This window comes from Lathyrus oleraceus, chromosome 5 (genome assembly GCF_024323335.1).
Source record: "Lathyrus oleraceus cultivar Zhongwan6 chromosome 5, CAAS_Psat_ZW6_1.0, whole genome shotgun sequence".
NCBI classification, from domain to species: domain Eukaryota; kingdom Viridiplantae; phylum Streptophyta; class Magnoliopsida; order Fabales; family Fabaceae; genus Lathyrus; species Lathyrus oleraceus.
This window is the reverse complement of record NC_066583.1, coordinates 108,653,913-108,664,150: the sequence shown is the minus strand read 5'-3', so window position 1 is coordinate 108,664,150 and position 10,238 is coordinate 108,653,913. Positions and strand designations below refer to the sequence as shown.

Sequence of the window (10,238 nt, the reverse complement as noted above, 5' to 3'; positions counted from 1 at the left end):
GACTTTGACTAACGGACTTAATAAAAAGGATTAACGTAGTACGCTTAAAAAGATAAAGGATCAAATTGGAGACTAAAATAAATTTAAAAAAAAAAATATTTTAAAAATAAAAAAATAAAAACAAAATGAAGATGTACTTTGCATAAACTAAACTCTAAATATGACCGGACATCAATCCTATTAAAGTAAACACCTTTGACACCTTCTTCTTTTAGAATATCAACAAATAAAAAAATTCAATGTTTTCAATTTTCTTTTTGAAATCTCATCATTAAAATCTTCTAGAAATTCACATTAGTAGTATTATATTTATATAAATGAATAGCTAACCGAAGATAATATCAATGACACGACATATCCCACCTAAACTCATTCACCCTGACGTGTACAAATTTCCAACTTTAAAGAACCAAATTCCGTAGGAACTCTTATCAACTTTACCAATATTTTCCTCTGTGCTTACGGTTTCTGAATCTAAACTATGAGCTGGTGGTGGTCCGGAGCTATTGGCGCTGCTAAGGTAAACCATCTCCCAATCATTTCCATACAATTATTAATTCATTAATAATCAATTTCCTTTCTTTGTAGAAAAAATTCGATGAAGATGAACCGCCGCGAACCTCCGATAGCGTGGCTCTGGTAATCGGCGTCACAGGCATCGTCGGTAACAGCCTCGCCGAAATCCTACCTCTACCCGACACACCAGGCGGTCGATGGAAAGTCTACGGCGTTGCGCGGCGTCCTCGTCCTTCCTGGAACGCCGATCACCGAATCGAATACATCCAATGTGACATCACCGATCCAAACGACACCCAAACCAAACTCTCCGTTCTCACCGACGTTACTCACATCTTCTACGTCAGTTGGACAAGCCGTCCCACGGAAGCTGAAAACTGCAAAGTTAACGGCGCCATGTTACGGAACGTCCTCCGTGCCGTTATCCCAAACGCTCCGAATCTCCGCCATGTCTCCCTTCAGACTGGCGGTAAGCACTATGTAGGGCCGTTCGAACTGTTCGGCAAGATTAAAAGCCACGAGCCGCCGTTTACGGAGGATCTACCGCGTTTGGATGCACCGAATTTTTATTACACTCAAGAAGATATCTTGTTTGAAGAAACTCGTAAGAAAGAGGGTTTGAGTTGGTCTGTTCATAGACCTCAGGTTATATTTGGATTTTCACCTTATAGTTTGATGAACCTTGTTGGTTCACTTTGTGTTTACGCTGCAATTTGCAAGCATGAAGGTGTTCCTTTGAGATTTCCTGGTACAAAGGAAGCTTGGGAGTCTTATTCTGTGGCTTCTGATGCTGATTTGATTGCTGAGCAACATATTTGGGCTGCGGTGGATCCTTATGCTAAGAACGAAGCTTTTAACTGCAGCAATGGTGATGTTTTCAGGTGGAAGCAGTTATGGAAGGTTTTGGCGGAACAGTTTGGGATTGAGGAGTATGGTTACGAAGAAAACGGTTCTCGTTTGAGGTTGTCGGAATTGATGAAGGATAAGGGTCCTGTTTGGGATGAGATTGTGAGTGAGAAGCAGTTGCAACCAACGAAATTGGAAGAAATTGGGGAGTGGTGGTTTGTGGATATTATGTTTGGAGGCGAAGGGGTTGTGGATAGCATGAACCAGGCTAAAGAACATGGGTTTGTTGGATTCAGAAATACTAAGAATTCTCTGATAAATTGGATAGATAAGACCAGAGCTTTCAAGATTGTTCCTGAAAAATGATATCTATGTCCTGGATCTGTTTTCTGTTTTTTGTACAAGTAAATTTTGTTTCTGAAATAATGTTTTATAGTTGGAGTATCTATACAATGCATAGGGGGAAATTAGTTGAATGCAGTACTCGTATGATATGATTTATCATTTGTTTGGCATAATTTGTAATTATAATATACTATCAAACTTATAGTTTGTATTTATGTTATATGAAAATTAATGCTGTCCACTAATTCTTAAGCTCCACTTTTGTAAGTAGAATGGTATCAAGAAAGAAATTCTGTGAATAAAATATTATGAGTTTTTTTTTTTTAGAATAAGGGTTAATCTCTAGTAAGGCAAAATCCAAAATTATAAAAGTCTAAAATAGTTAACACTATTAAAATAGGGCTAATTCGAAATCTTGTGTAAAATAACATGTTTCGACATTTCGATACACTAGGCTATTCGACACATCCTTGTTATGTCGAGCAACCTGCTTCGACACAATTACAATTCAACATGCCACCTAATTCATTGTGTCTAAGTTACCTATATTTATCATAGTTCTTAGTCTTCTGAATATTTCGGCATGCACTCCCCTCGTCATGATGTCTGCAATTTGATTCTCAGTTCTGTAGTGTTTTAAATTCATCTTCTCATCTGCTACCTGCTCTCGAAGATAATGGAACCTCATTTCCATGTGCTTACTTCAACCATGTGCTATTTGATTCTTCGTCAGATTGATAGCTGACATGTTGTCGATCTTCATGGTAATTGCTTCATGACTCTTCGTTGTTATCTCTTCGACTAGATGCACCATCCCCGTTACTTGACATGCACAAAGGGAAGCAACTATGTATTCTGCTTCGCACGACGATAATGCAACTACTGGTTCCTTTCTCGAACTTCAAACAACTGATGCACCACCTAGCATAAACACATAGCCGACTATGAATTTTCGATCCTCAACATCACTACACCAACTTGAGTCGGTGTATTCCACTAGTTTGCATTCTTTTCCTTCATCAACTGCAGGAAATAAAATGTCATAGTCGAGAGTTCCTTTCAGATACTTTAATATCCTCTTCGCCGCTGCTAGATGTGATACATTTGGCTTCTGCATGAATCTACTCATTATACCTACATTGTATGCTAAGTCAGGCCTTGTGTGACAAAGGCATCGAAGTGACCCAATAAGTCTTCTATATTGGGTTGGGTCGACATCATCTTCATCTGAATCTTTCGTCAATTGTAATCTGGGCTCAGCTGGAGTCGAAGTTGGGTTGCAATCTTGCATCTCAAATCTCTTTAGTATTTCGCCTGCATACCTTCTTTGATACATCATTAAACCTTTACCACTCTTGTAGAATTAGATTCCAAGGAAATATGAAATGTCACACAGATCTGACATTTTGAATTCCTTGTTGAGATCACCTTTGAAGTCTTCGATCTCCTTCTTGCAGCTACCTGTTATCAACTAGTCATCGACATAGAGACATAGTATAAGCAATTCACTCTCGCTTCTTCTTATATATACTCTATGTTCAGTTTTGCACTTCACAAATTCCTTCTCCCTTAGAAAACCATCTATCTTCTTATTCCAAGCTCTTGGGGCTTGTTTAGGTCTGTACAGGAATTTATACAGCCTGTACACATTTCTTTCTTCGCCTTGTTTCACAAACCCAGCTGGTTGTGCAACATAAACTTCTTCTTCTAAGGGGCTATTAAGGAATGCACATTTCACATCCATCTGACACATCTGCCAGTTGTTCACGTTTGCTAGACCAATAATCAACCTGATTGTTTCGATCCTAGCAACAGGTGCAAAAACTTCGTCGAAGTCGAATCCTTCTTTCTGAAGAAATCCTTTTGCCACAAGTCTCGCCTTGTGTCAAGTCACTTCTCCTTTGGGATTCAACTTCACCTTGTATACCCACTTCACATTAATTGCCTTCTTGTCTTGGGGAAATTCGACAAGTGATCAAGTGTTGTTAACTTCGATTGACTTCAATTCTTCTTTCAATGCTTTCACCCACTTCGAATCTCTCAATGCCTCAACTGCATTGACTAGTTCGACATTTGTGTAGAAAGCATAGTGTACCATCTCACCTTCTTCATTGACCACATCATCTGATGTAATCACACATTCTTGCAACCTTGCAGGCATGTATCTTGTTCTTTGAGGTCTGCTTGCTCCTGCTTCACCTCTGACTTCTTGTCAAACTTTTCTTTTGACTTCACTAGATGGTTCATCACATAAGAATCTCATTGAATCCTTCTTAACATTCCCAGTCAAATCCCATTCCTTAAGCTCATCTATGATCATTTTCCTGTTGATCACCACTTGCTTGTTCACTGGGTCGAACAACTTGTATCGTCCAATCGAATGATATCCTATCATGATCATCTGATTCGACTTGTCATCAAGTTTTCTCCCCAAATGATCTAGCACATGTCTATGTGCTATAGATCCTAACACCTTCAAATGACTCAAGCTAGGCTTGACACCAGACCAACATTCTTATGGCATGATTCCTTCTAGCTTCTTCGTCGAACATCTTTTCAGGATATATATTGCAGTCGACACAACTTCTCTCCATAATTCTTTGGGTAGATGCTTGCCTTTTAACATGCTTCTCACCATATTCATGATGGTTCTATTCTTCCTTTCTGCGACTCCATTTTGCAGTGGAGTGTAGGGTGGCACCACCTCATGCACAACCCCTTCTTTCACACATAATGCATCGAAGTCTTTCGACACATATTCTGCACCACCATTAATCCTCATAATCTTGAGCTTTCGACCGCTTTGTCTTTCGACCATATATTTAAACTTGAAAAATATCTTGATCACTTCACTTTTCTTCTTTATCAGGTAAGCCCATAATTTTCGACTGAAATCATCTATCAATGTAACAAAGTATTTGTTACCTCCAATCGAATCCACCTGGATAGGACCACATACACTAGAGTATATGCCTTCAAGAATTGCCTTCGACCTGCTTCCTACATTCTTACTGAAGTTGTTCTTGTGCTGCTTCGCCTGCACACATTTCGTTTGGAATGTTGATTTCTTGTAATCCTGAAACCATATTTATTCTCTTCAAATCTCTGATGTCTTTGAAATTAAGATGACCAAGTCTATAATGCCATATCCATTCATCTCTATTGGCTGCTGTTGCAGGGCGCTTATGCTAAATCACATTAAGCTCCATATTGAAGGTTCTATTCTGAGACATTGGAGCCTTCAAGATCAACCTTCCATTTGAGTCGAGAGCTCTCATTATCTTGTCTTCGATCGACACCTTGTAGTTCTTTTCGACTAACTGCCCTATGCTGAGAAAATTGCTCTTCATGCCTGGTATTGAAGCTAGCGGAAATATACTCGAATGCATCGAATGCTCAAACATACAACAGAGTCACCATCGAACTTTATTTATTCCCGAAGGAAATGGAAAACATCGATAAAACCCGGGGAAAATAGATAATTGGGTAAGGAAGTCGGTTATGCAAGGGGAAAGTATTAGCACGCCTAACATCTGTTGTACTCAACAGGAACCGTTTTGATTGTTTTTTGCTTGAATGGATGTTGTATCTAAGGTTAATCGTGAAAGAATAAGGGAAAAAGAGAGAATAAATAAAGTGCTCGGTGAGGATTAGGGCCCTCATGCCTACGTATCCTTATAGTGCAATAAGGAATTCAGAGCTCCGTAGTTCGTGGAGCTAATGGTGGGAGGTGAAAAGAAGAGTGATAAAGGTATGGCCTGAACCAAAGGATTGTATTGCTTGACTCCAAAAAGGGGTGAAATCTGAACCCAAGAGTAAAACTAGCATGAACCACATGTGGGTGGCCTAAGGCGTGGTGTCACTATATGGTATGGCCGAAAACAAGGATAATTAAGTGTTTGATTTTGTAGCACAAACATCTCTTGGTTCATAAACATACACAAGATGGAGCTCAAAGAGATAACTTATTTGGTTCAAAGATAATAGTGTATCACATGAAGTGAATGAAGGTAGAAGGTTTTGAATGTATGTAGTGATTAATGGTCCATGAATATGAATGGAGTGATAGAGAAATGTCACCAAAGTCAAAGAAAAGAGGGTTTTGGTAAAAGTAACCGAGGGGTATAATTTGAAACCAAAGGTAAGGGTGTATTGGAATCCATATAGGGAATGAAATGTGTACCATAGAGGGAAGAAGACATGTTGGCCAAAAAAGAAGGAAAAATATGTTTGTGTACGAGACAAACAACTCTAGGTACAAATGCAGACTGTCGCTATATCGTCCTAAAAGGGTATGTATGGAATTCCAAAGAAAATTGTATTTGGTTTTAAAGAAAGACGATACGTCATTAAGGTGAATGATTAAATGATTGAAGGTAGATAATGGTTCATGAAATATATGAATGGAACCCTATGGTGGAAGGAATAATTAGGAATGTGCTTTCCAAGGATTCGCATCCTTGAACCTACGTATTTTCATCGTGCAATGAGAAAGTCAGAGCATTCGTAGTTCGCGGAACCACGAAAAAAAGAGAGGGAGATATTTGAGTGATGAAAAATATAACTTTTACCAACAGAATGGTGGAAACAAAGAGGTGTTTGCCTAAGCAACGGGGACTCACAAGATAAACACAACTTCAAGGGTTAACTGCAATGGAAGCTTGTACCAACAGACAACGGTGGAAACAAAAAGGGGTTTTCCTAAGCAATGAGGACTCACAAGACAAACACAACTTCAAGAGTTAACTGCAATGGAAGCTTGTACCAACAAACAACGGTAGAAACAAATAGGATTTTTCCTAAGAAATGGGGACTCACAAGACAAACACAATTTCACTTCAAGGATTGGTTGTAGTATTGTTTAGTACAGGGAATAGTATATCAATGTAGGGAATAAACAATTTGAAATCAAAGAAGATATTGGTATCTTGAATCCATGAAGGAATAGACTTTGAACCGAAGAGTAAACATGCGTCTTAGCCAAAAAAGAAGGAATAAAGTGTTTGGTTTCGTAGAACAAACATCTCTTGGTTCACAAGGTGAACTTCCGCTATATCGTCCTAAAAGGATATGCACATAATCCAAGGAAAAATGTATTTGATCTCAAAAAGATGGTATTGATTGGTGAATGGAGAAATAATAACAAGGTAGAAATAAATAAGGTAGCTCACAGAGAATCTGAATCCTCGTGCCTACATATTCTCACTATGCAATGAGAAAGTCAGAGCTTTCGTAGTTCAACCCATTACGAAAACAAAGAGAGAAAAATGATATTTCTCTATGCAACTAGATCTGGAATGACAAACAAGAAAGAAAATGGTTTTCTCTAAGCACAATGTCTGATAAGAAAAATAAGATAGAGAAAGGTTTGTCTAAGCACAAGTTCTGACAAGACAAACAAGAAAGAAAAAGGGTTTATCTAAGCGCAGGGTTTGATAAGACAAACAAGAAAGAATAGGGGTTTGTCTAAGCACAAAGTCAAATAAGACAAACAATAAAGAAAGGGTATATGTGGACTCCGAAGGGGTTATGGTATTTGGTTCCAAGAAGGATAATGCAACACTGTTAAGAAATTGGGAAGTCATATTGCAAGTATTGGACAAAGGATCATAAGAGACAAAGAGAGTGCTCTAAGGCAGAAGAATCTCTTGGAGTTAATTATGATTATGAAATTTGTTTTATGAGTTTAACCATTATTACTTAGAGGAAGTCGAGTGTCTAACCATCGACTAAGTACAACCGACAATCAGAGTACTCGTGAGTTGAGAGGAAAACTTCATCCTAACCACTATTTCCATCTTAGAACAATGATTTAGACTCACGTTTATTTATTAAGTATTTTAAACAGAAGTCAAGCATCGAGCCCTCAAGCTAGGTACGGTCGACAACCCAAGTACTTGAGTGTTGTGCACAAGTATGTACACCCCACTTTTCATCCAGGTTTTATTATGAAAATGGTTTGACGAATGAGAATGGATCAAGGATAGAATAAGATAGGAATGGAATGTTTGAGATAAGGATAAAGATAAGATATGGAATTGAGGAAGAGATACTTGACATTGGATCAAGCACTCGCGTTTCAATTGGTTTGATTTAATTTAGAGAACACTTGACATTGAATCAAATGTGTTTTTATTCATTTGAAAAGATGTAATTATCGTTTGATTTTATCTTTTTAATTAGCATGCAATGAAAGCGATAAAATAACGATAAATCTAGACTATTACATTTTCATGGGAGACGGGGACATATAACCCACAATGGGGGATGTAAGCAATACAACATAAATGGAAATGGGAAGAAAATTAGACAAGATTACAAGCTATGTACCATGTCTAAAACATACAAGTGGCATGATACTCTCATATAATACAAGTCAATTGAATGGGTTAAAGGCAATGGATAACTTGGATAATACTTGAAGCTCAAAGTCACATGTGGACACAAAACATGAACCAAAGTGAGTTAGTATGCATTAACAAAATGGATTGAAATGGATATTAAAATGCTAAGAAAAATGAATCATGAAATTCCATGTAATAAAATGATGAAATGATATGATATAATGGAAAACAAAACATACACCAAATTAAATTGAAATGACATTTCCAATTTAATAATCAACCACAATCAAATGTAAACAATTGAAGTAGAATTAATCATGGCATATGGAATTATATGGAATCGCATCAATTTAAATCCTAAACATGACATGCCAAGTGATTTAAAAAACAAGTCAAGAATGGATCAAAACAAATAAAAAATTAACATGGAATTAAGTATTTTTTAAGGAGTTTTTCATGGTTAACCAATGGATTAACAAAACAAACAAATCTTAATCATGTTAAAAAATATAGATCTAGCCTAATTAAAATCCACAATTAAATGTATTATTATTATTTCTTAAACATAGTGAACAATTAATATCAAGACTAAAAAACAAGTATTAAAAGTCATGAATTATTATAGAGAAAAATGTAAAAATGAAATAATAGATAAACTTGGGTCAGGGAGTTTGGAATGCTGGAATGAGGGTGAATCAGTACAATGGGTGTGTGGGTCTTGATTCTAGGACCAGTGGGAATTGGCCCTTGGTCAGGGGGTATGAAATGAACCTTGGGGTGATGGCAATGAAACCATGGCTAAGCCCAATGTACACAAGCCCATCAGAAGCCAAACAATGAATTGATTTTTCAGCATGTGGAAACAAATGGTCACGTGTGAAATAAAGATTCAAAACAAATTTGAAAATGAACTAAAAAAAGCGCGCCATGTCGCTTATCCCTCAGTCATAATTCCGGTGATGATCCGTTGTGGGCCACCGCGCCGCAAATATCTTTCAGCGGCGGTGGCCGCTAGAAATGGAAAATGAACACATCAAAACAACCGTCTCCTCACACCCTATCTGAATCTCTAACCAATTTTACTAGATTCTCGCTCAAACCTCCTAACTGCAATGGATTTATTCAATAACCCTAACCATACATACCTAAATTAAATCCTCCTTCTAAGGATTCAAAACCCATGGTATTGGGGCTTTGAATCCCTTCTCAATGCTCTATATCATGGCAAAAAGATAATCGTGAAAAGAAGGTTTTGAAAGTTCAACTGGCCATAAATGACGACGTTGATGACGGTGACAGCGAGCTTCCAGGTAATAAATCCAAATGTCTTTCTTTAGCTTCTGAACTCCTCTTCCTCTTCTTAATCTATTCTTCTGGTTTCCTTGATGTTGGTGGCCTGAAATTGGGATTGAATCAGGGAGGGAGAGGGGTTGCATTAAGGGTGGTGATGATGATGATGATGATTGAATGATAAAGCTAAGGGTGATGAAGGATGGATTATGTTGAATTATGATGATGAGTGTGTTGAAAAATGAGAGTGATGAATGCGGTGTGTTGAATTGGGAGTGATGAAGATGATTATGAGAGGATGATGAATGTGAGGTTCAGGGATTGATGATAATGAAGGTTGAATACGAGTGTATTGAGAGTAAGAGAATTTGTGGCTCAGTGATGATGAGGGAGATATTTTATGATTTTTGATGAACAATTGAGAGGGTGAATGATTGGAGACCCCCATGTGCAATGATTGAAGTTGTTATTTATATGTTGTTCTCGCATTGGGATTGTGAATGTTAGTTATAGAAGTTTGTTAGGAGTTTTCAAGAAATCGAGGCAATGCAATTACAGATTCTATTTCTGAACATTGAGGATCCCTAGGCTAAGTTAGCCGGTTACGGTTAGTTTGATGATATCACTGAGTTAGTTAGGAATGGTTGATTAGTTGTCTTTGCACTACATTTATGTTAGGGGATTATTTTAACTATTAATGCATTGCCCGCTAGTTTTGTGATATTGTTATCATGTTGGTTTCAGTTAAGTTTAATGAATGGTTTAACTTGTTAGTGAATGACTACTTCATTGCTTGCCTTGCTGCAGGTTTGTTTAGTATGGTTGGATAGTCATTATAGGGTCGTTGCATGCATGATTTTGGTGTGGCAGGTCATGGATTTGCAAGGTTTATTTGAT

At 37.5% G+C, this 10,238-nt stretch overlaps 1 protein-coding gene across 1 annotated transcript; it reads left to right on the top strand.

Moving 5' to 3' along the window:
- Positions 1 to 342: 342 nt before the first annotated feature.
- LOC127088050 ((S)-8-oxocitronellyl enol synthase CYC2) lies at positions 343 to 1,952 on the top strand. Its single transcript, XM_051028965.1, has 2 exons — positions 343 to 520; positions 589 to 1,952. Exons 1-2 carry the CDS (start codon positions 482 to 484, stop codon positions 1,726 to 1,728), a joined length of 1,179 nt encoding a protein of 392 aa, XP_050884922.1. The 5' UTR covers positions 343 to 481; the 3' UTR covers positions 1,729 to 1,952.
- Positions 1,953 to 10,238: the final 8,286 nt, after the last annotated feature.

Excerpts from the sequence above, each read along its gene's own strand:
- LOC127088050 (XM_051028965.1), top strand. The coding sequence starts at position 482 with ATGAGCTGGTGGTGGTCCGGAGCTATTGGCGCTGCTAAG. Across the intron at positions 521-588 it reads GAGCTATTGGCGCTGCTAAG|AAAAAATTCGATGAAGATGA; the intron begins GTAAACCATCTC and ends CTTTCTTTGTAG.